General features: G+C 57.2%; 1 protein-coding gene across 7 annotated transcripts in view; it reads left to right on the forward strand.

Annotated features, from left to right (window-relative positions):
* The window catches only part of LOC104684645 (ankyrin repeat and fibronectin type-III domain-containing protein 1-like), a 247,639-nt gene that overhangs the window by 130,077 nt on the left and 90,144 nt on the right, over nt 1–27,418 (forward strand). The window contains exon 1 of one of the 7 annotated variants that reach the window (XM_039560383.1): nt 26,970–27,020. The exons of 5 other annotated variants lie outside the window; for them this stretch is intronic. In XM_039560383.1, coding sequence (XP_039416317.1) covers nt 27,018–27,020 — 3 coding nt within the window. In that variant the 5' untranslated portion in view covers nt 26,970–27,017. Of the gene's footprint in view, nt 1–26,969; nt 27,021–27,418 lie in introns of those variants that run through there. One more of the 7 variants, XM_039560385.1, reaches the window with a different exon arrangement.

The following is a 27,418-nucleotide window of genomic DNA, read 5'->3' on the forward strand; positions in this document are numbered from 1 at the left end:
TGCCTTGCAGGTCTGAGCTCTTCCTCCACCTGTGGTGGCTTTGCCCATCCTTGGTTCCCACCAGGAGATGGATACAGGGAAGCTGCTTTCTGGAGGAGACAGCTTGAGGTGTGGAAGGGGCAGGCATTTGACTTTCACTTGTAGGTGGTCCTCAGAAAAGCCACCACGGGCGGGGGGTGTCAGTGCCTGAGCAGTGACAAACGTGTCCTCTGTGAGCCAAGCTGGCCACCTGGACCCCCTGGATGCCTGCCCTGTGGAGCACGGCAAATCCTCCACCAAAGGCCAAGTCCTGCTCCTGCTCTGTGGGACTTTTACCATCCGTTTCAGCAGACAGCAAGTTCTGAGCTGATGCATTTGGGAGAGGGAGGAACAGAAGATACGGTTCTCCTGTGGGTCACTTGCTGCTTGGGAGAAGGAAGCTGTGTTGGGCTGCTGGATGGTTCCCAGGGAGAGGGGAGCTGCATGGATTTCAGCTCCTTTCCGCAAGGCCGACTACGGTGCAAGGAAAGGGCAGAGGCAAGGAGAGGAATTGCACGGATGCAGTGCTGTGAGGAATGGTGCAACACCTCACAGTGTCCAGTGTGCTCCCAGAGCTGGCGCGCGATCCCTCCCAGTGCTGCGGGTGCATGAGGCACCACCAGCAGCCAGGATGTGGGTGGAACGGGGAAGAGAAGCAGGTTCAGTGCTAGGCAGGTGGGAGCACAGATGCCTCTCCCCTCCTTTTCTTTCCCCCTGACTTTATAGTATTTTATGGGGTTTGTCCCCAGCCCCTCTGCAGCCCTGCACGGGGAGGCTGCAGCACCGGGCACAGCTCGCAGGGCTTTGGGACCTGCGCGCTCCCAGGGTGCAGCGCGCGATCCGTGGGAAACGTGGGATGGTGGCAGGAGGGCAAGGGGAAAGGAGCAGGAGGAGAAGGGTGTCCCCCTGAGCCCCCCCGTCCCACCGAGCGTGCGGTGAATTCCTGCTGGCTGGGCTCATGTGAGAGCATTATCCCCAGGATGAGCTCATGCGTGAAGCGCGCGGGTTATCCGTGCGATTCCGGGTGCTGGGGCACCGCTGGCGGATTCCCTGGAGTTATGTGCAGTTGCCATTTCCACGCATTCCTGGGTTAACAGCCGATCGGGTTTCGCTGTTCACATCCCCATTGAGCGCTCAGGGCCGCGGCTCCGACGCTGGTGATGGAGCAAAATCCCTTGGCTGTCTGACTTCTGCTTTCCCAAACCTGGCCTTCCCCCTTCCTCTTCCTTGATCTGCTCCAGGCCCTCCCTCCTCTCTCCCGTGGCATTGACCACATGGCAGGTTCTCCATCCCCTTCCTCATTTCGAGCTGACCTTTAGTTTGTGATGCTGCTAGGAGTTGGTTGGGGCCATAGCTGTGTGGGATGCTTGGAGAGCTCCCGTCCCCTCGCTGGAGTGTGGATCAGGCTGGCAATGAGCCAACGCACCCATCAGAACCCTTGCTGTGCGCCAGCACGGTGTCCTGGTAGCAAAGCAGAGTCTGGAACAGGGTAATAGGCCCCTGTCCCTTCGTTTCTGTTTCCTCACTCATGGGAGGACCTCAGGGAAGGTGGACAGCTGAGGAAGGAGGCCTGGCTGTGTTCAACCAAGAGACTTGACTCTCAGTTCAGTCTCCAGTGGATCAGTGATGGGACCAGCCCTGGAAGGTTTGTGACTACAGTGGAGGGTCAGGTCGTCTCAACCACACCACCCAGGCCATGAGAGGGTCTGCCAGGCTCTGGGGCATCTGCACGTGGCTGTCGGGCCACCTGTGGCAAGGGATGCTCTTTGACTTGCTCAGCTCTTGGCTCTTTTCCTGGTGAGGAAGGGGCAGGGGAGCCAGCAGGGCCGTAGTTGCAGAAAATGAGCTCTTCCAGGCTTGGTGGGTGTCCATGGGCTCTAAGAGGCTCGGGGCTGGCACCAGGCTGGGCTGTGTCCCAGCCCACAGCTCGCTGTGACAGTCGGGGTGGTGGCCCCTCACCTGCACCCATCCAAGGGAGAATTCTGGGAGAGCCCAGGTGTGTCTCCCAAGGGTGAAGCCAATGCACGTGGATCAATGTCCATCTCATTAGCAGTGTTACCAAAGTGGCTGGAGCCTGTTCCTCTGCTTCCCAAGGTCATCCCAGCTTTGAGAGGCAACATCTGCATGGGAGCTCATGGCTATGCTGGCATCTGCCCTGTAACTTCAGGGGCTGAATTTGCTGCCAGTCCATAGCACAGATGACTGTGCAAGCCTTGGCGTGACCTTCAAAGCCAGGGCCAGGCAGGGAGACCACAGAGGTGATGATGGGGAGATACCACTGCTCAGATTTCCCTGGTTCCAAGTCAGGGAGTGAGGTGGGTGAGGAAGGAGCTTGATCACCAAAATGGGTTTCCACCCTGAATCCAAGGGCCTTCAATATTGGGGTGGAATTGGCTCATCCCTTGGGACTCTGCAGGGGAGTGCTTGGAAAGAGAACTGGGGAAGGGCTGGTGAGCTTTCTGCTCTGCTGAAAGCTGAAGGTGTTGGCTGAGCCTCGGCGGGTCAGGCAGGCACTCTGCAAGTGCAAGTGTTGGTGCTGCTCTCGGAGTCCTGAGCCCATCCCCTCCTTCCTACTCACCTCTGCAAGGATGGGAACTGTATCCCAGTACAGCGGGGAAGAGCTGCTTTGGATGCTCTAGGAAGTAGCCTTTTAAAAGAAAAATACTGCATGAATCACCCTTTTCTGGAGAGTTCTGTGCTGCCAGTTTGTTAGGACGTGAGCAAGAGGCATTTATAACAGCAGCCTCAAATAAATTGCTGAAACTGTCTGTGTGAATGGGGCAGAGGACTAAACTCAGAGACTGATTTTATTGCTTTTCCATCTTCTGTGCCTTAAAAAGCAAAAGGTGGAGTGACGTGAATAGATATAAAACATGGTAATGGCTGAATTTGGAAAAATCTTAGAAAAAAATGGAAGGATACAGCTGCAATCATGGCAACGTGTGTGCTGCCTTCTCCTGCGCCGTGTGGGTACAGGCCCTGGCGTGGCCCTGCCCTCCTGGTGAGGAGCTGGGCTGACACGTTATTTTAGAAGGTATTTTATGTACATCCTAGCTGTGCATTGCAGCTCTGTTACTGTTGTTACAAGAACCTTTTTAATTTCCTGCCTTTTTGTTTCCTGTGCAACCTTGGGATGCTGTAAGCGAAGTTCCCTTTGTGAACGTCTGTGTGTGGAGAGAGGGAGGACTGAACATGAATGGTTGGAGGGGAGATGCTCCCCTGCTTGGGGAGAGGGACTGGGGGAGATGGGGGAACACTGGGCTCTCACACTGGAGCGATGGAGGGGAGCGACGCGGAAAGAAAACACAGCTGAGGATCAAACACAGGAGTGTGCAGAGAGCTGTGCTGGTTCAAACCTTCTCCTTGTTCAGCAGCAGTGAGGTGAAGGGTGTTGACATATTAAGTGGTGGCAATTAGGCCGGGAGTTAACACCTTATTAAGCGAGACTGGGGGCAGTTGGCACCTCCAAGCCTGCGAGTCTGCAGGCTCGGCAGGGACACAGCGAGGAGAGACTCGTTCCCGATTATTGGGGCTGTGCCGGTCATTTCTGAGATCCATAAAACTCTTCTGGCTTCTGGATGAGGCAGCAAACCCTCGGCAAACCCAAGGGCGGAATGGAAGGCTTTGGGACCAGCTCCGGAGTCGTGGCACTCACACCCTCCCTCGGGCCAGCTTTGCCATGGCAGCTCAGGGCAGGCGCTGCCTCGCCTCAGGTTTTCCATCGGGATTGCCAGCACCATTCCCACATCCTGTGCCCACTGAACTTTGGGGCTCAGGCTTCCTGGGGGTTGGGTGGAGGAGTGTGACCTCTCCTTGCCCTGCGTGAGCCCAGCTGGTGGCGGAGCGCGGTGTGCCCGCACCCGCCTGTGCTCCAGCATGCCCAGGCACAGGGATGTCGCCGCAGGGGCAGCAGGCTCCGGGGGATGTCCATCCCCCCTGCCCCGCCAAAGGAACCGGCTGGCTCGGGGGTTTTGTGCTTCAGAGCCCTTTGCTACCAACTTTGCCAGGACGCTGCAGCCAGCGGGAGCTGCTTCCCAGCCCATCAGCCATTCCTGGGCTTGCTGGAGGTGGCAGCCGGGGGGAAGGGCGCATTGCTCAGTGACTGCGAGAGGGAGAGGAGACACCAGTCCACGAAATGCAGTAAATCCTGTCATGTGGCACTTTGCATCATGATTACTGGGATGCACATCCATAAGGGCCTTTCAGGAGACCCAGGCCCTGTACTTGCCAATTGGCATTTACTGGCCTTGTTTGTCCTGCTCCTCATTCAGCCCATTTGAGAAACTCCAGGGCTGCTGTTGGGCTTTCTTGCATTGTTGCCCTGTTTGGAGGATGAAACCCTGGCCAGTCTCAGGTGTGGCTATAGGGATGCCCTTGGAGTCCCTTGGTGTGAAGCAGGACATGGCCCATGGGGCTGGGGATACTTTGGAGCTGGCTGCTCTTCCAGCTGGGCATGGTGCAGGAGGAGTTGTGCCTGCCAGGACATCCCAGGACATGGCAAGGAGAGTTGATTTTCCTACACTGGTGTTGGCTGGCATTCCCAGACACAGCTGGGGAACACTCATCTGACTTCTGAGATCGCTTCCAACCCCCTTCCTTGCAGATTCCTTCGATGGGGTGACCGCATGGCCTGGGGATGGGGTGAGGTCAGTTCCTGCTTGGACAACCTGGGTGCTGCTCTGCTCCAGCCTCTGCTGACCTTGCTGGTGGAGTCAGCATCCCTGGGAGTGTTCAAAAAACATGTGGCTATGGCATTTGGGGACAAGGTTCGGGGGCTGCCTGGAAGTCCTTGGTTAGTGGTAGGACTTGATGACCTTAGAGGGCTTTTCCAGCTGTAATGATTCCATGGTTCTGTGATCTCCACGCCATCCCCTGCCTTTTCCCTGCTTCCTCCACTTCTCCCCATGCTTGGGCAGGGGGTAGATTTGCCGGCCTCTGTGGGCTGTGATGTCACTGCTGTCACTGTGGCGTGGCAGGGTGATGTCACAGCGCCGCGATCCGAAGGAGGAGGGGCTGCGGGGCAGCCACTGAACTGAACTGGGACGGAGCAATGTCAAAGCCGAGCGGCGTCAGAGCTGCTCCGCTGTCAGTGCCATGGCTGGCAGTGTTTGCTTTCATGTGACAGCTGCTCCCAAAGGCTGGCGGCTCTCCAGGAGCCCGGGCAGGGTGAGTGGTGTGGCCGGTCCGCCGGCAGCATGCCCTGCCCTTCAGAGAGACAGGCTCCGTGCTGTGGACAAGAGGCATTTTTGTGGTTCTTGTGGTTCCCTGTGTTTTTGGGGAGAGGGGAGGAGGCGACTGGAGCACAGACTCTTGGCCTGAGCATGCTCTGGGTCAGGCAGGCGGCCCTGGGGGGTTTGCAGTGCCTGGCACGGTGCCCGCAGCCCAGGGTGCTGCTCTGGGTCCCCAGGGACTGCACCCACGTCCCCAGTGCTGCCGGCAGAAAGGGAGCTGTGTGCTGCCCAGTGCCAGGGCTCCTGTGCTCACTGTGCCCACCCTGCAAGCAATGGCATGGGGTGCTAGCCCCTGCCTTGCCCGCTGGGCCAGGGGAAGAGCCCAGGGTAGCCCAGGACATCGGGGCTTTGCTGTGGCCTGGGGTTTCCATGTCTGCTGCTTTGGCACGGGGCTGTGTGAAGGCATCTTTTACCCTGACAGCAAACCCATGGTGACAGCTACCGCGAGGGGTGAGATTAAAACCAGATGCACCCCTCTCTCAAACGCCAGCAAAGCCAGAAACAGCCCTCTGGGGACGGATAGTCTGGGAAGGGCTTGGATGTGCTGCCCCTGCTTGGCCCTGGAGCCCAGAGGAGTGCCCAGGTCAGGGAGTGCCCAGCCGGGGCTGCCGGGCAGGAGTGGGCACCGCAGGGCCCTCACCCAAGAGGCAGCGCGGCCTGGAGCACGTGCGGCCGTGGCTAATGAGAAAAGACATCGTTAATTAGAACAAGGCAGCGCGTCGTATGTGTGGCGCCGGCTTTGAAAGGGCTTTGCGTGTTGTCTTCGTTAGGGGTGTGAGAATGCAGCTCATTCGTTTTTTCTTTCTGTACAAATTAAGGACACATTTCACCCATCAGGAGATGAAATAAAATACGAGCAGGGAGGGAGCGTGCCTGGCGAGCTCCCTGTGCCCGTCAGCCTCCTCTGCCCCGCGCGGGGCCGGCCCCGTGCTGTGCAGGTGCTGCCAGGCCCTGCCTGCCCTGGCAGCAGTGTCTGCTGCCCTACCTGCCATCACGAGGGGCCTCATGACCTTCCCAGCTCACCTGGGGTGGGCAGGGGGACAAGGTGCAGTTTGGGGCTCCCATAGGCTTGGCAGGGTGGAGATGCCCATGGCTGGAGCAGCTGGTGGAACCTGAAGCCCTCAAGATGCTCCGGCCTCGTGGCAGACCAAGGTCTGCACCATGGTGGGATTCCTCTCCCCAGTGCTGGCCGTAGGGATGACACTCCTTAAATTATTTTAAAATCTTCTTTTCCTGCTGCTGGACTTGACCTCCCCAGAGAAGCACCATCACCACTGTGGGGTCTGGAGTGAAGGATGAGGTGTGGGCTGGAGGAAGACACAGAATAAAACACAGCTGTTCCTGTGAACTGTTGTGATGGTAGTGCTCTGCAATTAATGGTTCCAAGGGCCACAGAGATGCTCCGAGGGCTGGAGCCCCTCTGCTCTGGAGCCAGGCTGGGAGAGCTGGGGGTGTTCACCTGGACAAGGGAAGGCTCCAGGGACACCTCAGAGCCCCTTCCACGGCCTAAAGGGGCTCCAGGAGAGCTGCAGAGGGACTGGGGACAAGGGCTGGAGGGACAGGACACAGGGAATGGCTTCCCAGTGCCAGAGGGCAGGGCTGGATGGGATATTGGGCAGGAATTGTTCCCTGGGAGGGTGGGCAGGCCCTGGCACAGGGTGCCCAGAGCAGCTGTGGCTGCCCCTGGATCCCTGGCAGTGTCCAAGGCCAGGCTGGACATTGGGGCTTGGAGCAGCCTGGGCCAGTGGAAGGTGTCCCTGCTCATGGCAGGGGGTGGGATGGGATGAGCTTTAAAGTCCCTTCCAACCCAAACAGCCCTGGGATTCTGTGAAATTGGCACAGACAGCTGCCAGCCCCGGCTCCGTGGGAACCTCAGCACTCAGAGCCGGCAGGGAGGTGCTGGGCAGAGCACTGGGCTCTGCTGGGGGAGGCTCTGCAGCCAGCACAGCTGGGGAGGTCCGGCCGGTCTGGGGACACGGGGCTGGCCAAGCAGCCAGGAAGAGACTCCAGTCCCCAGCACCACTGTCCCCTCCTCATTTCAACCATAGAGCATCAGAACTGCCGAAGCCTGAGAAAAAAACCCCAGTGCAGCCATCCCTCCCCCCTCAGTAATCCATTCCCTGAGCTGGATTTAGGGATTCACTGTGGCATTAAATGCAAATAACAGACGAGTCGGTTTCGCCCCAAATGGGGGAGGAAAACGAGTCTGGGAAAAGAGTTTGTGTGCGGTAACGTAACCGTAGCTCGGAGGGGCCCACGGCTCCATGCTCTGGGTGTCTCTGCGTGCCTCTAGTTTCCCCCTAATACTCGTGGACTGCTGGCTTGTAACGTGACGACTTTTCAACGTCAATAATGTATTGAATAACACTGTCAGAAACGGGGCACGCGTTAACTCTTTCTCTAGGCTGCAGCTTGCTGTGGGAGCCTCTGCAGAAGAGCTGCGGTCCCATGGGCAGGGCTGGGGGTATTCACACCCAGCCCTGGGGGATTTCTCATCCCAAGGTTGTTCCCTGTGCCCCAGGCACAGGGACAAGAACGGTGGGAACCTGGTCCCTCCCCATCTGATGATAGCCTGGCTGAGGGGTGCAGAGCGTGGCACATTTTACCGCAGAACTTTCGAATTAGTTAGGAATTTATCAATTAAGTCATGTTAACTGACAAGGCATTGCTTGCTGTTAAATTTGGCACATCGCTGATTTTTTTCCCTGTCCTGGTGACTGAGGAGCAGCTTTTAGCATTTCCAGAGTGGATGTTCCCCACATGGGAAGTGCCTCTGCCTCTCAGCTGTACCAACCCAGCTGGGATCACTTCCCACCTCAGACTGGTACGTGCTCCTGCCCTGTCCTTGGTGACATTTCCTGCTCACCAGGACAGCATTTCCTTTTTCCCATTCCTTGGTGAATGTCTTTTTTTTCCCATCGTGGAGACTCCCCTGCTATGGCCAGCAGGCAGCAGTTGCTGTGGAAGCCATTAAGCACAGAATCACAGAGTCATAGAACCACTAAGTTTGGAAAAGACCTTTAAGATAATCAAGTCCAACCATAAATGCAGCGCTGCCAAGTCCCAAATGCCACATCCACACAGCCTTTAAATCCCTCAAGGGATGGGGACTCCACCACTGCCCAGGGCAGCTGTGCAAGTGCCTGACCAGCCTTTCTGTTAAGAAATTTCCCCAATATCCGACCTAAACCTCTCCTGGTGTAAGTTGAGGCCGTTCCCTCTCCTCCTGTCCCTGTTCCCTGGCAGCAGAGCCCGACCCCCCCCGGCTGCCCCCTCCTGTCAGGGACTTGTGCAGAGCCACAAGGTCCCCCCTGAGCCTCCTTTGCTCCAGGCTGAGCCCCTTTCCAGCTCCCTCAGCCGCTCCTGGGGCTCCAGCCCCTTCCCCAGCTCTGTTCCCTTCTCTGGACATGCTCCAGCCCCTCAGTGTCTGTCTTGTTGTGAGAACCCCAGAACTGACCCCAGGACTGGAGGTGCCTCAGCAGTGTCCAGCACAGGAGATGGTCACTGCCCTGGGCCTGTGGCCACACTATGGCTGATCCAAGCCAGGTGGCATTGACCTTCTTGCCCACCTGCGTACACCTGGCTCAGGTTCAGCTGCTGTCACCAGCCCCCCCGGGGCCTTTCCTGCCAGGCACATTCCAGCCACTCTGCCCCAAGCCCGGAGCTGCAGGGGTTTGTGGTGACCCAAGTGCAGGACCTGGCACTGAGCCTTGTTGAACCTCCTACAATGGGGCTTGACCCAGTGGTCCAACTGTTGTAATTGTTGAATCTGTGCTCCTCTAATGCAAGCAGAGAATTTCAGCTTTGGTGTTTGCAGCAGACCCCAGGCAGGAGGATACCCAGGCTGGCAGCCCCTCCCCTGCTCACCCCGCTCTCACCCCATGCTCACTCGGCTCACACTCAGCTGCAGAGCAGCAGTGCCAGGGTTTGCCCTGGGGTGATCAAAGTTGAGTTTCACAGCTCTGCTCACTGTGTGTGGGTCTGAAAAAGACCTGTTATGGTGAGGGCACTGTGCTCACACTCCTCTCCTGCCAACCCCAGAGTCCCTTGGCACAATGCACTGATGTGCCCACATTGCTCTGCGTGGGCCAGCCCAGCACTGTCCCCTTTGCCCTGTCCAGGCTGGTGCTTTGCAGGGTGCCTTAACACCATGGGCTTGTGGGCTTTGAGCTTTGCTTTAGCAAGCCTTTGCTTCCCGAGCTGGCTCAGAGCAGTTTGGGATTTGCAGCTCTGGGGCTGCTGTTGAGGAGGAGGAGTGAGAGAACAGTTTGGGGGGTGTTGGGCAGCCAGCCAAGGTAAACCCCAGCCACCCCTGGCAGCTGGGGCTCCTCACTGCTCCCTGCCACTTCTCCTGCTTGGGGACAGGCTCATCACGTCCCTGTGTCCCAGTGCTTTGGAGAGTGAGCCTGCCTTCCAGTTGCATTCCACTGTGCCCTGTAGCAGACTGGGATGGCATGGGACGGTGGATTTGGATGCTTGCTGACAGCAGAGGAGCTGTGCCCCCCTCCTGACACCATCCCATGGCTACCAGCCCTGCCGTGGGGTGATGTGGAGAGCAGGAGCCTCTCAGAGGGGGACTGACGGGGATGCCACCGGCTCATCAGGGTGACACAAACAGGGCTCACTTCAATCCCCATGTAGCCATTTACTTAAGAGCTGGACTCAATAATCCCTGTGGGTCCCTTCCAACTCAGAATATTGGGTGAATCTGTGTCCACTATGCAGCCTCGAGGTGTGATTCCCTCCTTTCTACCCGGGCCATGCTTGCTGTGCTCACACCATGTAGGGGACAGCCTCCAGATCATTTTTCACATTCCTTGGAAAGCCCCGCAGCTCCCGATGTGGCCGCGGGGTCACACGAACATGACTGGTGTTATCCCTGCAGCTGCACTGTCCTTCCTTTTGCTGCTGTTCTCGGGGAAGTTTCTAAGGAGGGACACCCTGGCTCCGTGTCGATGGAGCCCAGCGGTGCTTCCCCAGCTCCTCCAGCAGCAGCAGCAGTGATTTCCATCAGCCAGGAGCAGACAGTGCTCCTGTGCGATCACTGCGTGCCCCAGTGCCACCACTTCGCTCCACGGTGTCACCCCACGATGTCACCCCACGGTGTCACCCCACATGCCCTGCTCACCCAAGGGCTGCTGGCGGGGGGGGGGGGCCTTCGGGAACACTGCTGGAAGTTGGGAACGGGCTGGGAATAGCTGCTTTCCAGCCAATGCAACTTTGGCTACGTGCTGGGGGACACCCCCTCCTCCTGCTTGGCCTCAAGGAGAAGAGGGAATCAAAAAAAAAAAAAAAGGAAAATGTTGGTTTTGTTTTGGCTGGGGAGCTGGAGCCACAAGGAATGTCGGGAAGCCACAGCTCGGGTTACCCTGTTCCAGCGCACAGCATGGTGCTCTGGCGAGGCGGCACAAGGGGCTTCTCCCTCCCTGCCTCGCTGAGACGGGGAACAAAGCCCAGTCCTGGCCTGCAGGAGCTCTTGGGAAGAGGGATCGCTGCTGGGAAGTGGCAGTGGACAGGCAGGGTGGAGTTGCTCGCTCCAGGTGGCAAACAGGGCTCTCTTGAGAGAAGAGACCCGTGCAGGTGGCACTGGGGGAGCAGCACTCTCCCCACTGTCTGATGTGACACACACCCTAAAATAGCCAGGGCTCTCTTTTGGCTCATGGTTTTGAGGGATTTGGCTATGGGTCAAGCCTCCCAAGGAAAGCAGAGCTACATGGAGCAGCACTCAGGCAGGATATGTTCGCCAGTGGATGTGTAGGCGATCTGAGCCTCCCAAAGAACCACCCTGGAGTAAGTGCCTCCTGGAGTGATGGTTGTGCTTCTGGACACCCTACACCGGGCTCCCTGACCAGAGCCTGAGCTTGTACTAATCAGGACCCTTGGAGATCATATAGGTGGGCACTGGGACCACAGGACATGGGAACCTTCAGCTTTGAATGTTGTCCCCCGTGGTGCAGGGACCTCACCTGACCAAACAAAGGGCTGAGGGCACTTGGTCTGTTCAGCTGGAGGGTACTGAGGTCAGACCTCATTAGTGGCTGCAGCTTCATCCCGAGGGGCAGCTCTGATCTCTGCTCTGTGACAGGGACAGGACCCAGGGAGCAGCTGGAGCTGGGCCAGGGCAGGGTCAGGTTGGATATCAGAGAAAGGTTCTTCCCCAGAGGCTGCTGGGCACTGCCCAGGCTCCCCAGGGAATGGGCACGGCCCCGAGGCTGCCAGAGCTCCAGGAGCGTTTGGACAGCGCTGCCAGGGATGCCCAGGGTGGGGTTGTTGGGGTGTCTGTGCAGGGCCAGGGGTTGGACTGGATGATCCCTGTGGATCTCTTCCCACTCAGGACATTCTGTGGTTCTATGATTTTATGGAATGCTCAGAGACCAGCTACATGCAGGATCAATGAGAGCTCGTGCACAGCCTCAGATATCCCAGTGGGTCTTTTCTGTTGAAGAACCAGTATTTGACCCAGGACAAGAAACCTGTTTTTCTGGAGTGTGTCTGAGCAGGGCAGGGGCAGCAATAGTTGTCCCTGGTCCAGAGCCCTGTGTGTTCACAATGCAGAGCCTTGAGCTGAGGGGCTGGTTCAGTGCCAGAGGTTAGAGGAGGGTTTTACACTAAACACTGTAGGATTTTTCCATCATGATAACCTTAATCCAGTGCGGATCACCTATGGCACATCTCTGGGGCAGGTGAGGTTTAAGGTCACAGTAGCTGTGTGACCCAGGGCAGGAGAAGCACTGAGCTCTGGTGCTGATGTGCAGGGACAGCGTGTCTCCATCCAGGTAGGCTGTGATGTGGAGAGGGACCTCGTGTTGCAGGTCTGGGCTGTGTCACACACAGGACATGGTGTGACATGGCAGGTGGCAGCAGGGACATGCCGTGGGACAGCTCTCACTGTGCAGTCCGTTGCTGGAGGGCAGTGGGAGTTTGCAGACGGGAACAGGACCCCATCTGCTGCTGCCTGTGGTGGGTGAGCAGGCAGGGGAAGGTGGAAGCACAGGCAGGGGCCCAGGAAAGTCTCCTGACCTGTGGGATGTGGCACCTGTCCTGGGAATGCCCCTTGTGCCGTGGAGAGCTTTTGGAGCATGACAGCAGGGACCTGAAAGCCCTTTTTCAGGAACAGAGAAGCAAATTGTTTTATCCTTTGGTCTCCAAAACCATCCACTTAGGAGGGGACAGCTTGAGAGGAAGGAAGGAAGAAAGAGCTGAAACCAGAGCAGGAAGTTCCTGAAAGGCGAGAGCAGCCTTCATCCCGATGTGCTGAGCTCTCCTCTCCAGCTCATCAACTGAGCACTGAGAGGTGCTAAATCTGAACTGCAAACTCTCCTGCAGTTCACATCCTCCCTCCCGGTAATAAATCCAGCCGTGGCCATTGCTGAGTTCCTTATGTGGCTCTTCTGAGTTTACCATATCCTCTGACCTTCGTTTTTGAGGGTCTGTCCCGACTCTTCACCACCGCGTGGTCCCCTCGGATCTGCTGGGGACGGCACGGACCCCTGCAGGGGAGGCTGAGGGTGCAAGCAGGTGAAAGCACAGAAGCTGTGAGCTCCTGGGGGGAGCAGAGCACATGGGGCCGAGTGCTGCAGGCTCTCTTGGCTCCTTGGGTGCTGTGTGTGAGCACGTCCCCGTGCGGGACAGGGGACACAGCCTCCCGCAGCGCTGACCCGTCAGCACCAGGCACGGGGCGGGAGCCAGCCACCAACAGGACTCAGTGCAGGGACCCTGCGCCTGGGGGCTTGGGATGTGCTCTGGGATGTGCCCTGTGGGGAGAGGGGGATCTGGACAAAACCATTCAGCACGCAAGTGTCCTGGGTGGGGAGGACAGTGGAGACATTCACAGTGCCCAGGCTGGGTGAAAGGGCCCTTTGGCCAGCGAGGTGTGGTGTGGCAGGATGGCACTGTGGCCATGGAGATGGCAGGACAACTCTGTGGCCATCGAGGTGCAGGGTGGCAGGATGGCACCACGGGCAGTGTCCCCACTGCCAGTGTCCCTTGCCGTGGCGCCAGCAGGGAGCTGAGCTGAGCTGAGCTGAGCTGTGGCTCTGGCCTGGCTGATGCCTCACAGCGTTTCTTGCTGATTCAAGGGCAGGCAGGTGGGGGCACTGGCCGGGCTGGGAAGTTTTGATAAAGATAGCATGGTTTGCAGCCCAGGGATTAGGCTGGGGCTGGATGTGCTCCGTGTAAGTGCTCCCGAGCATGTGCCTTTCCCAGTATTTCCCAAGGCCGGAGCTACTGTTGAGTGACTGTGGAATTAAAGTATCGTTTGCAGTTCTACATTCCAGAGCGGTGTCGGGTTTTGGCAGAGGGCAGGCTCCGTGTGTGCTGCGCTTCCCTGGCCTGCAAGCCCCCAAATGTCCCAGAGGCCATGCACGGTGCTTTGGTCCCTGTGAGCTCCTGCTCAGGGAGCTGTGGGAGAGCCAAAGGAGGGAGCCCGGCCTCCCAGCAGCTTGGCTGGACAGCCAGCTACCTCCAGTCTAACACTGCCAACCCAAAACCTTCACCTCAGCAGCATCGATTCCTTTTCCCAGGATTCTGAACCACGGGAAGATTGGAATCCAAACACACACGAAGTGCCCGTGGTTTCAGACAGTTCTCCCCAGCATCAGGCGGGTGCCTGTCTCCAGAAAGGCTGCCCACAAATGTAACGAAATCCCAGGCTAAACCCAGTTAATTCCGGCAAAAAGAAAGAGGGAAGTTGTTGTTTTGCAGCAACCGATCCATGTGCTGCCCCTTGGGGGCTGTGGGATGGCAGTGGGGCTGTGGGATGGCAGTGGGGCTGTGGGAGGGCTGTGGGATGGCAGTGGGGCTGTGGGATGGCAGTGGGGCTGTGGGATGGCAGTGGGGCTGTGTGGGATGGCAGTGGGGCTGTGGGAGGGCAGTGGGGCTGTGGGAGGGCAGTGGGGCTGTGTGGGATGGCTGTGGGGCTGTGGGGCTGTGGGATGGCAGTGGGGCTGTGGGAGGGCAGTGGGGCTGTGGGATGGCAGTGGGGCTGTGTGGGAAGGCTGTGGGGCTGTGGGGGATGGCAGTGGGGCTGTGGGGCTGTGGGATGGCAGTGGGGCTGTGTGGGATGGCAGTGGGGCTGTGGGATGGCAGTGGGGCTGTGGGATGGCAGTGGGGCTCTGTGGGATGGCTGTGGGGCTGTGTGGGATGGCAGTGGGGCTGTGGGGGATGGCAGTGGGGCTGTGGGGCTGTGTGGGATGGCAGTGGGGCTGTGGGATGGCAGTGGGGCTGTGTGGGATGGCTGTGGGGCTGTGTGGGATGGCAGTGGGGCTGTGGGATGGCAGTGGGGCTCTGTGGATGGCAGTGGGGCTGTGGGAGGGCAGTGGGGCTGTGGGAGGGCAGTGGGGCTGTGGGATGGCAGTGGGGCTCTGTGGGATGGCAGTGGGGCTGTGGGATGGCAGTGGGGCTGTGTGGGATGGCAGTGGGGCTGTGGGAGGGCAGTGGGGCTGTGGGATGGCAGTGGGGCTGTGGGATGGCAGTGGGGCTCTGTGGGATGGCAGTGGGGCTGTGGGATGGCAGTGGGCTGTGGGAGGGCTGTGGGCTGTGTGGGATGGCAGTGGGGCTGTGGGATGGCAGTGGGGCTGTGTGGGATGGCAGTGGGGCTGTGGGATGGCAGTGGGGCTGTGGGGCTGTGGGATGGCAGTGGGCTGTGGGATGGCAGTGGGGCTGTGTGGAATGGCTGTGGGGCTGTGTGGGAGGGCAGTGGGGCTGTGTGGGATGGCAGTGGGGCTGTGGGGCTGTGGGAGGGCTGTGGGGCTGTGTGGGATGGCAGTGGGGCTCTGTGGGATGGCAGTGGGGCTGTGTGGGATGGCAGTGGGGCTGTGGGATGGCTGTGGGGCTGTGTGGGATGGCAGTGGGGCTGTGGAATGGCTGTGGGGCTGTGTGGGATGGCTGTGGGGCTGTGTGGGATGGCAGTGGGGCTCTGTGGGATGGCTGTGGGGCTGTGGGATGGCAGTGGGGCTGTGGGAGGGCAGTGGGGCTGTGTGGGATGGCTGTGGGGCTGTGTGGGATGGCTGTGGGGCTGTGTGGGATGGCAGTGGGGCTGTGGGATGGCTGTGGGGCTGTGTGGGAGGGCTGTGGGATGGCAGTGGGGCTGTGGGATGGCAGTGGGGCTCTGTGGGATGGCAGTGGGGCTGTGTGGGAGGGCTGTGGGGCTGTGTGGGATGGCAGTGGGGCTGTGGGATGGCAGTGGGGCTCTGTGGGATGGCAGTGGGGCTGTGTGGGAGGGCTGTGGGGCTGTGGGTTTAGGTGCTTGCCTCCATCTGCACACCGGGGTTAAACAAACAGCAGCTTGGGATTTAGGCAGCGGTGGAGGGGGGATCTCGGGGCGTTTTCAGGCTGGGATGAGTTAGGCCGGGCTGTGTTGCTGGGGTTGGGGTGGGATGGCACCCACAGGCTGGTTTGCTTCTGCTGTGGAGGTGTAGTGGTTTGGTCCAAAATACTCATTACTGTTTATCTGCTGTGAGATAAGAATTAGGAGAAATGCAAAACAGGCACCAAACTTGAAAGAATATAAAGAAGTTTATTAACAGACCTAAAAGAAGAAGGAAAAAAAAAATTATACCACCTTCAGAACTCTCCTCCTCCCCCCACCTTCCTCCCTTCTCCCACTGACAATGTGAAAAGACAACCCTTGAGATGTTCAGTCTGTTCACCACTTCCATAATAACCTTGTTCAGTCCATCTAGAAAGAGAAGTCTCTTCTTGCTCATGCTATGAAAACATTATCACAACGAGACAGCCGCCCACTTCCAAATACGTTCAGTCCATTTAGGAAGAGGAGTCTCTCTGCCTGCGTGTGAGTCCTTTCCCCCGACTTGCAGCTTTTCCCGCAACTGCTTTTGAGGGTCCACTCTTGAAGTTTTTTGGGGTACAATTTTAAGGTTGAGCCGTTCAGAAACAAAAACAGAGGCCCTTCTCCTTCCCTGGGAGCAAAGGGTCTTCCTCATCATCATTAGGACTATCTCTGGGAGCATCTCTAGGGACTGAGGTTTTCTCCTTTCCCGTTTGGAGCAAAAGTCCTCATCTGGTTCATCTCTCCCTGTCCAAACTTCTCATGAAATTACAGCTGCGTCAGCATCTGCCTATCTCAGCGCAGGTGCTTTTGCTCACGAGTTGAACACTCCACCCCCCATATCTTCATGAAATTACAACAGGATACTCTGATATATCATAGCTTCACAACAGAATTTCAGCTTTAAGCATCTCCTCTCTCTCTTCCCTCAGGTTTTCAGCTCTTCACAGCAATAAAAGGGTTAATCTCACCTCGGCCTTGCAGCTTTGCAGCTGGAATGTTGAATTTTTCTTATCGAAGTGGAGAGGGGGGAGAGCCAAGCCGCTCCGACTGCCCACGGCAAGGCAGTAGGGGCGGGTTCCACGGCTGGAACAGGTCCATCGACTCCAGGATGGCCGTGGCCCGGCCCGGCCTGGCCCAAGCAGGGCCTGGCCGGGCCCACTGGCCCCCACTCGGGGCCCGCAGCCACCTGTCCCAGCGCCGGAAACGAGAGAGAGCTTGGAGGGGGAGTTTTCCTATTCTTAAATGTGGATCACAGAGGTGATCACAACTTTAAGTGGCTTAGAGAATTGTCCATATTCAAACTGGCCAGCTGATAGGTTCTATCAGTTCCCAGAGGAAACTGTAAGCACCCCTTAGCAAGGACGTCCCTTCCAGGACTATGCTTGCTAACCTATGACAGGAGGAAACTGAGGCAGGGGGGAGGAGGGATGGGATTTGCCTGTCCCAACAGAGACATGGTGGTGCCTGGGCTGGGTGTCCGGAGTGCCATGGAGGTGATGGAGGGAAATGGGCATCACCAGAGTGCCTTTGGCTGGTGTGGGTGGGGGTGTGGAGCAGGGGAGGAGCAGGTTTGGGTACCCCCGTGTTGCCATGGACTGGAGAAGACGTCTCTGGTGCAGGCATGGAGAGGAGGATGGGCCTGGTGGTGTTTCCCAAGTGACGTGACAAACATCCAGCAGGAGCAGAAGTGGCATTTGGCTCTGTTGTGAGCCCTGTGTGTGTTGGGTTGTCCAACTCCATGAGGGCTTGGCTGGCCCCGCCTCAGCTTCGAGTGAGGATGTCCTGGTTGTTGTGGAAGGAAACTTGCAACGGGGCCTCTGTGGAGGCTCTTAGAGCCCTTCTGTCTCTTTATCCCACACATCTGTGGTGCCCACCTGGGCCCTTCTCTGTTCAGCCCTGAAGTTTTTCCTGGAAACACTCAAACTCGGCAGGATGTGGCCCGGAGCCCCGGCTGGAGGACTGGATTGGTGGAAAAGGTGCTCCTTTCCTTCTTGGGAACCTTGGGGTTGCAAGGATACAAAGAGAACATTTGAAGCAGGCAAACCCTTGTGTTTGTGCTGGAGCAGCTCCCGAGGCCTCCCATACCCCGTGGGAGCCATTTGTAGATCCCAAAATGCAGTTGTAGGTTGTGAGGCTCTTGTGAAGCGTTGATCGAAAGTGAGATTAACTCACTCTAAATGAGCAGTGGTTTCTGTCTGAAGGAGGGGAAAGAGGAAAGCCCAGCCCTGTCCAGTGGACATGGATGTGTTGGGAGCAGATGTCTTGCTCTCCTCCACTGGACAAGGGAGCCGCCTCCAGAGGCTTCCTCGTCACTCCTCATGTCCTCTGAGTTCTCCAGAACGAGACAGCACACATCAGGTGTGGAGCTCCTCCCATGGCATTGTGGGGCACTGGGCAATATTGCAGCAGTTCTCCAAGGCTGATGGGAGATGGAGACATCCTTAATCACCATATCCCCCAGACAGGCACCTCTGCCATTTCCTTAATCAGCTGCATGGCTTTGAAGCAGCCCAGATGGTATCTCCTGGGCCTGCCTGCCCTGCTGCTGGGGCTCCTGCATGGGAGGGACGTGGTGAGGGTGGGGAGGTCGTTGGTGTATTTGTATATATACAAATACAGACACAGCAGTGCTTGGGGAAGGAAATGAAATCCAGCTGGACTTTCCTCCTCAAATTTGGGAGGTGATAGAGTGTTTTTGATGACAAGGTTACTTCACAAGCGTCCTCCCAAGAGATTCATGTCCTGTCCTTGCAGCCTCTGTGGAGGCAGCCTCTGCCTGGCTGGCACTGAACTGCTCTGAACTGCTTCCCTCTGGTTGAGGTTCTTGGATCTCTGCTGCTTGGACTCTCTTGGACTTCTCTGGTGAAGAAAAAGGAAACAAAGACTTCTTCTTCTTCCCCAGAGCAGCTGTGGCTGCCCCTGGATCCCTGGCAGTGTCCAAGGCCAGGTTGGAAGGGGCTTGGAGCAGCCTGGGCCAGTGGAAGGTGTCCCTGCCCATGGCAGGGGGTGGAATGGGATGGGATTCCGTGACTCCTGGGATTCCGTGACTCCCAGAGACTCCTGTTTTTAGAAACATCGAATAGCATCGAGGTTTTCCTCCAAAAACATCTTTTCCATGTGGATATTTAGAGCCCCCCTTGTGCATAGCACAGTGCCTTGTCAGACACGGGGAATGTTTTCTTATCCCTTTGGTGTGTCATTCATGGCAGGATGATGATTCACTCTTGGGACATGATTTTGGCGAAGAGCTTTGGCTATCTCCAAGCCCATCCAGCAGTTCCCTTGGGATGCTCCCTCTGTGCCTCTCTCTGGAGCACTGCAAGCCCAGGTCTGACCCACCAGGGTCCCTCTGAGGAAGCCCATGAGCTCATAGCCCAGGGCTGCCCTGGCTGTGCCGGGTGCTGAGCACACGTTCCAGGCTCTTGACTCATTTCCCAGGACTGAAGCACAGCAGCCCAAGGTCTAACCCCGACTTCCCCAGCGTGCCTGAGGCTGTGAGGGAAACAACAGAAAGAAAGGACCCTCTTGGCTTCCCTCTCTTGGTATTTTTCTCAGTGTTTGTAGACATTCTTGCCGTTTCTATTCTGAAATTGTTTTCTTGTGCACTCCACGTGGGTCTGTACTGCTATATTTAATACTTTGCTAGTATCAGATTTTGCTTTCAAGGTCTTTCAAAACAAAACCAATAAAAATAAACCCTCTTTCAGGAGGTCACTGAGGTGGAATGGCTTTTTTCCAAGCGCTGACATGCTTTGGACTTTCCCCTGCTCCCTGTCCAAGCTTGTTCCCCCTTGCCTAGAGGCTCTTTTCCCCCATCAGCTGTCCCTGTGCCCAGAGGTGAAGGAAGCACACGCTGTGTGTACTGTGTGTGTCCAGGGCTGCCTGTAGCAGAGGGCATGGAGGACACTTGTGCAGGGCAGTGACAGAAACATCTGTCCTCAGTCTGCTGCTCCTGCAGGACTTGTGCTCCCAGGGCCCTTGGTTCTGGGAGCTCACTGCTCCCTTGGCCTGACAGCATCTCTTTGTTTCGGACCACTGTGGCAAACAGGGTGCCCAGAGAAGCTGTGGCTGCCCCATCCCTGGCAGTGGCCTAGGTCAGGGTGGATGGGGCTTGGAGCAACCTGGGCTATGGAAGGTGTCCTGGCCTGTGGGAGGGGGTTGGAATGGGATGAGTTTTAAGATCCTTCCAACACAAATCATTACATGGTTCTATGAAAGCTGTCTCCAGCTTCTTCCAGGCACTGTTGTTTCTGCTGGGGGAACTGGTGGGTGCGATGGACCACTGAACTGCCCCAGCTGGCCAGCCCAAGCAGAAAGGATGCCATTCACAATCCCAATTGGAACTGTCCCATCAGGAGTCCCCTGGCCCACTGCTCCAGAACTTCTGCCTTGAAGCTGGGGCACAGCAGCTCTGGAAAGGTCCTGCTGATGTCGTGGCCCGCAGGAATGCACCTGTGGTAGCCAGATCCCTGGGAGGACGATGGTGGTCTTGGCTCCCCGTGTGGCCGTGCGAGTTGCTGGGCACTGTGCAAGTGACTGTGCTGGATTCTGAATTTTCCAAAGTTGGGTGACGTAGGAACCGAGGCTCCCACTGCTCTGTTTTATTTTTATTAGCCAAGCCATTTAACCAGCAGAATTGTTTGCAGAAGCAAAGCACTTTGGTCCCTGAATCGTTGAGCTTCCGCTTTCCATCCGCTCTCGGTAGGACAGCGATCATGTGCTAAATCCCAATTAATCATTAAGAAGATATTTGAGGTTTAACAGCTATGTTATAAGATACAGTTTTTACTGGTTTCGACCTCAGTTAAATATGTTTTTAATAGTGGATGGTATTTAATTAAACATAAAATAACAGAGGCTTATTAAATCTAGAGAGACCTTTCCTAGTGATGGATATTGAATGTTAAGTAAATATCACTTGGTCATTAGAAGCATATTCAGAGTGGTTTCACAGCTATGTAATAGGCAGGTATCTGATTACCCATCTGCCCAGGTCCAATGAATAAGCTCTTAATAATCAATTGCAACTCATTTAATATATCATAATAACTGTCCTATTAGACCTGAATTAGATCCTTGTAAGAGCAAACAGAGGCAGCCTGGTGCTTGCTGGGATTTTGAGCGGATTTTGTTTTATTTCAGGTTGGTGGTTCATTGAGATTGGGGTGGCTGGAGATTCGATGACACTGGGCTGGATGATGGACAGGGAGGTTTCCCGTTGTGCTCGTGTGGGACCTGCCCAGCACCACCCCACTGCGGCCAGCCCAGAGTGGGGCACGGCGGGTGGAGGGGCTGCTGGCAGCGCTCAGGGCTGGCACCACCCGTCTGGGGTGCAGAGGCTCCCAGAGCTGCACTGGGGGGTTGGTGGTTGTGGGGTGATGCTGTGACTCCTGGTGTGTCCTTTGGGCCCTTCTGGGCCCTTCTCTAGGGCAGAAGGATGTTACACCAAGCTAGAAGGAAGGAGATCAGCGCTGCCACATGTTCCCATCAACCTGCAGAACTTGCTGCCATGCAGCACCTTCAAAGCCCAGTCATTAGCTGGTGTCAGGGGAGGTTGAGACTCGTCTGGGGGTGATATGATCAGAAAGAGGCACTTAGGGCACAGTGATGTTGGTAATTCAGGGCTGTGTTTAAGGACAGACCAGCAGCTGGCCCTGTTTCTCAAGGTGATTCCCATCTCTCTGCTTCATGAATCCAGGTTCTAGGCCCTTGTTTCTCCAAGTTTTTGTGTCCTGTGTATCAGCAAAGTACTTTCCAGGTTGCCAAGTGTGTGACTTGTGGGTGGACACGGACCCTAAGAGGACTTGAGACACTCCCTCCCAACCACAGGAAGCAGGATGTTGAGTGCGGGAGGCTTTTGCTTCATTTTGAGGTGAAATATGATTCATTTTGCAAGGCCCAGCTAGTGGTGGCCGTTCACGTTGCTGTATGGCAGGAGCTGTTCTGGGGTGGCAAAAGGGGGCTGGCACACCTGGCTAGAGTGGGACTTCCTCCTTACCTGGGAGAGATGGAGAACGCTGGCAGCCTGGCAGCTAGAGATGATCTGGAGGGTTTGAGAAGGGTGGTTGTGACTTGCCCTGAGACAGAACTTTCTCCAGGAATTACTGTTCCGCTCATCCTTCAAAATCCCAGCTTGTACTTTTGGAGGAAGTGGTAGACCTGGACTGTGAGTTTGGGAGCTGTGGGAATAGCATAAGTTTGGGTTGGAAAGACCTTAAAGCTCATCTCATTCGACCTCCCTGCCGTGGGCAGGGATACCTTCCACTAGCCCAGGCTGCTCCAAGCCCCGTCCAACCTGGCCTTGGACACTGCCAGGGATGGGGAAGGCTTGGGATATCTGTGTGCAGTGCACGTGCAGCCCAGCCAGGGCGGGAGGAACAACCAGACCACATCATCCGATTAAGATTGAGCATAAAAAAATGATAAATACAGAGGTGGCAGCTTTTAAGCAGGAAGAAAACTGCTGCTGCTGAGCGCAGCGCCCCTGCGAGAGGCTGGGGCTTGGATTTCTGCTGGGGGGAAGCTGGAGCCCAGAGCACTGCTTTTCTGGGACTCCGTGGGTAGCCCTATTAGCTTGCTTACAGCAACAGTGCTTTTTTGATTCCTCCGTGCTGCTGCATTTCACAGGCCACAAGTTTCGCTCGCTGCCGTTGTTCCCCTGCGCAGCAGCACTGACTCAGCGCTGGAACAACGCGCGAGGCAGCCGGAGCCCGGTGATTCAGCTGCCGGCTCAGAGGATGAGCCCGGCTCCTCTGCTCGCTTATTAATCTCTGCTAGTGCGTGAGTCAGGCTCTCCTCGCCCCCGGGCAGGAAAGCAGCCGTGGTGGGATTTAACCAGGGAGCCGGGAAGGGGCCCAGGGAGGGTGACAGGCAGGGGCTGCTGCCGTGGCCGGCTGGTGCTGCCGGCTCCGAGCCATCCAGCGTGTGCACAGGGGACGTGGCTGTGCCAGCACCGAGGGCATCTCTGGACAGTTCCGTCCTAACAATCGCCTGTCTCGCCAGCTCAGAGGTCTTGCTGCCTTCCCAAAGATTTCCCTGGGTGGTTTGCAAGGCGGGCTCATGGCCAAACTTGCTTCGTGCAGCCTGTGCCTTCCTGCTGCTTGTCACAGGTTTGGAGGCAGAGAGGTGACTGTGCCCTGCTCACCCCTCTTGGGTCCTATTCCCACCCTGGACCCCTCCAGCAGCCTGCAGGTGTGCCCTGACACCCATCCTCCTTGGCCAGTGTTGGGCAGTGTTCCCTGCGTGCTGCATCCCTTGGCAGGAGCTGTGGGAGCTGTAGGACAGCACTGAGCCCAAGCAGGTTCATCCCATGTGCAGCAGTGCTACAGAGCGGGGATCCCTGTGTCCTGGCAGGACCCAGGCCTGGATTGCTGCAGGATACCAGACCTCCAGGATCTGCCCCGGCCCCAGGACAGCCCAGTCACGGCTGTGCCAATTAGCAGCAGCACAGGCCTGTGAGAGCAGGCAGGCTCCAGCCTGGCAGGAGGTGAAGCTGTGAGAGCAAAGCTGTGGGAGCACCCAGGTGCTGCCTTGGGCTTGGCTCTGGCCAGGCAGGCGGTGGAGAACCTTCAGGAATTCCTGCAGCCTCCGGCAGAAACACACCTGGGGCTGGGAGACAGGAAAAGTCACCACGGCTGTTGTGCCCCCTCATCCATAGGGTGGGTGCCAGGGCTGCCATACCCCCCCAGCAGCTGTGGGGTGGGCTGGGGGCACAGGGGCAGCCCCACATGGCAAGCCCTGGACGAGGGGCACTGTAGCCTGACCCTGGGGGTTCACTCTGCCTTCTCACTTTGTTCTCCACCCTCCTCACACAGCCCTGAGCCGACCCAGCCGCCTTGGCCGGGCTCCCCAGGGCCAGCACAGCCATAAAACCCTCTAATCCGAACAGGCTGGGGCAGAGCCGCCCGCTGCCATCGGGACAGCTCTCTGTGTGTGGTTCCCATTTAGTGCAGATTTATTTCCTCTGGGTCGCCGGCTCTGCTGTTGCTCACTCCTTGGCTCTGCTTCTGGGAGCATCCAGCATTTACCTTCTTGCAGCGAGGGCTTTGGGGGACTGTAACTTCATTGTACGTGTCAATTAGGAAAACACCCTCAGGAATTTCCTTTCTGATGCTGCCTGGCTCTACAATAACCTCTGTCTCCGTGGCTGCCGGCTCCCCAGAGCCCGTCCCGCCAGAGCAAACCGACGGGGAGCTGGGAGCAGGCTCGGCTCCGCAGACGCCTCCAGCTCCTGTTCCAGCTCCCTCTGAGCGCCGAGCCCCATCTCGTTTCCACTTCTCCGCACTCCTCACTCCCTCTCTGGGCGCTGGAGTTTGGAGTTGTTTTGGAAACCGCTGCGACTCCGGCATGACGTCACCAGGGCTCTGTAGTATCTCTGTCTCCATCCTAGTTAGGCGCTTCCTGCTCCCTGGCTCTCGCTCCAGCTCGCCTGGCGTGTCTATGCTCTTTCTTCTTCTCCACAATTCCCCAGGGATGTTTTTTCAACTCCCCCCCCCCGCCCCCCCCAATCTCTTACACAGCGGTTTTGTCTTTCCCTTTTCTTTTTTTTTTTTTCCCCTCCCCTCCTCTCCAAAAAGGGCCTTTTTGCCCCAAAAATGGCTTTGCTAATTCCTTTTTTTCTTTAGCAGGCGGCCATGCCCACTCTGCTGCTGCTGCTGCTGGGAATCCCGAGGCGTTGGGATGCTCCTGGCCAGCTCATTCCCGAGGGCAGGGGACAGGCAGGGGAGCAGGTGGTCCCCAGCCCCAGCAGTGCCGTGGTGGCATCGGGCAGGGTCTGTGAAGGGAGTTTTCTGCTGCCCCTCTTGTGCCAGCTGCAGGGCTGCACGTCCCCTCTCCTCCCTCAGCTCCTCTCCCACCATCCCATCTCAGCTCAGTTTTTCAGGCACAGCAAATCCATTGCTTTACCCCACATCCCCAGCCGGAGCTCCTTGTGCTCTGACACCTCACTCCCCATCAGCATCCATCCTGTTCCTGCTGTGAGTACCCACGTCCCTGTGCCACCCCGGGACCAGCCCGTGATTCCCAGCACCGCTGGCTCCTGCCTGGAAAAGCATATGCGTGGTTTCATCATGACTCTCTAGTGAGTGTTCACCAAGCACGAACGAAATACGATTTATTTCTTTAATTTCTTCCCTCACCACTGCTGAAATGCTGCCTGATTGCAGGCAGACCCCCCAGGGCCATGGCTTTCCTCCCTCCTCCTGCTTGTTCATCCTGACCCCCAGCCAAAGCAGCACAGGGCTGTGCTTCCCCTGGGAGCAGTCCTGGGAACAGCACTATTAAACACAAATGACAAATACGTGTATAATACGTGTGCGTGGGAGGCTCTGTGTGTGTGTGTATATATATATATATATATTTGCAAGGCCATGTAGTGATGGGACACGGGGGAATGGCTTTGAACTGAGAGAGAGTAGGGTTAGATGGGATATTGGGAAGGAATTGTTCCCTGGGAGGGTGGGCAGGCCCTGGCACAGGTTGGACAGGGCTTGGAGCAGCCTGGGCCAGTGGAAGGTGTCCCTGCCCATGGCAGGGGGTGGGAATGAGATGGGCTTTGAGGTCTCTTCCAACCCAAGCCATTCCATGATCCCATGATCCCATGATTCCATGATATGCACCTGACCTCCCCCTGCCCTGCAGGAGCTGGGCAGTGCCGCACCTGCCCATAATGACTGGGTAAACTGAGGCACATGGGCTGAGTGCCAGGAGGGCCATGTGATCACAGCCCTGTTGTGACACACACCATTAGTTTTCTGTCCCTGGGTGTGCCTGTGGCTTGTCAGGTCACTTAATCCCTGGAATATCTTCTAAATGCTATTTGGATTAAAGTTGAATTTCGGCAGTGGCTGTCCCTGGCTGTGTGAACATGCAGTGCCTGGGGCTGAAACCCCAGTGAAGATCAGAGGTTTTAACACAAAATCCTGGTGAGCTTCTGGCTTTTTCTGGAGAGAAATGGGGTCTGGATGCAGGAGTGTCTTTATCCCAGTTCAGCCAGTTCTTCCTCACCCTTTTCCCTCCTTGCCCTTCCCGAAGATCTATACTCACATTTATTTCTAAGTCACTCTCTCCACCTGTGGTCAGTGAGATTTGGGTGCTGTTCACTTGCCACAAGCTTGTGCTGGACCAGAGGCTCCTGCATCCTCCCTGGCGTGCCCATCTGCCACGTGTCCCTCAGATACACAGGCAGACCAGTGGGAAGTGACCGGGGAGCTCCTTGCAGTGCTGCTGCCTCTGGGCAGTGGATGGACAGGACTGGGGGTTCTGGTTGTCCTGCTTAGCAGGGAGGTGGGAGGGCTTTTATGGGACAGACCGTGGGAGTGGGGAACACAGGACCCTGCTGAGGGCACAAACCCCTCCTGAGGTCGGAGGCTGCTGTTTTCAAAGCACAGGGAAGCTGGGGTGAGTCTGTGCTGAGCGTTGATCTGGCAGGGCCAGTGCTGCTGGGCAGGGCTGACAGTCACACTGGCATAAGGCAAGGGAGCGATGGCTTCACTGGCTTCTGTGGGATGGGAACAATGGCATTCGCTGCTCGTGGAACATGGAGGGTTTTGTGGGGAGAGGAGCTGTAAGTTTGCTGTACCTTATACCAGCAGTTCCTATCAGCAGCGTGGGCTTGGTGTCTGCTGGAGCTGGGAATTCCCAGCTTTGCCCTTTGGATGGGGGTTCTGGGCTTTCATTGTGATCACACCCAAGAAGTCAGAGAGGAAGCGAGTGTTTGGTGAGAGCCACAGCCCATCACCCTGTGCCCCACTGCCACCCCAGCTGGGCCTCTCCGGGGAGCGGCTCCACCCTGAGCTCAGGGGTTGAGGCTTCTCCTGCAGCCGCTGCCCAGGGCCCTCCCCTGCACTGCCCAGTGCCCCAGCACCCACATCTCGACTGTGCCTGCCAGAGATTGTCCCGTGGGTTTTCACCAGTAACCTTTGGGTGTGGATGTGGCATTAAAGGATCACTTTGTCTTTGCAAATGGTGGGCTCGTGCAAGCTTTTGGGGTGGCCACCCCAGCCCCACAGACCTGTCTGTGCTGGGAAGGAGCCACGGGACTGGGGATGGGGCCACTGGAATGATGCAGGGACCCTAGGGAATACTTACACCCTTGTTTTCTAGGGACGGGTTGGTGTCATTTCATCTCCCTCCATCGGGTGGTTTGGGATCGTCACGCTGCCGGGGCGTGCAGGATGATCCTCTTCAGGCAGGAGTTGGCAGGGATGGGTAACTTTGCCTCTGAACAGACATTTCCATGGAAGTTGCCTCGAGGTCTGTCATTGCTGCTTACCTGGGACAGCCGCAGAGGCCTGTAATTGTTGGGAGAGGCTGTGGGCGGCCGGATAGGAATCTTGGAATAGGCTGCTGCCCTCCCGGCAGGGAGAGCCCGGCCACCCAGGAGGGAGAGGAGGAGGACAAGGAGGAGAGAAGAAGGAAGAAGAAGAGAAAGATAGGGAAGAAGCAGGGACCTCTGTGCAGCTCTGAGTACTACAGAGATGGTGAGTGATTTCACATCAGACTAGGGGGGTACCAAAGAGATTTGCTGGGAAAAAGCAGAAATGAATTCAAGGCAGTTGTTTTTTTTCACGGGGTTCATAAAGACTTTGTGGCTCTGGCTGTGGCGAAGGCCAGATGGGCCCAGCAAGCATCCTGGGGGACTCGTGCCCTGTGGAGTGCAGAGGTGAGCTCTGCACAGACCCCTGTGTGTGGGAGGACGTGCCAGAGGAGGGGCTGTGCCCGACAAGGGACACGCCAGAGGGGTGATCTCTCCAGTGGCATTGCAGCAGCTGGCCCTGAGCTGCCGTGGCTCTGAGCCATGGCTAAATGGGCTGTGGGCTTGGCCCAATCCTTACCCTAGTTTTGGAGGGTTCCCATGCCCTCCGACCCGGAGCTGGCA

The sequence above is a fragment of the Corvus cornix genome, chromosome 14 (genome assembly GCF_000738735.6).
Source record: "Corvus cornix cornix isolate S_Up_H32 chromosome 14, ASM73873v5, whole genome shotgun sequence".
NCBI classification, from domain to species: domain Eukaryota; kingdom Metazoa; phylum Chordata; class Aves; order Passeriformes; family Corvidae; genus Corvus; species Corvus cornix.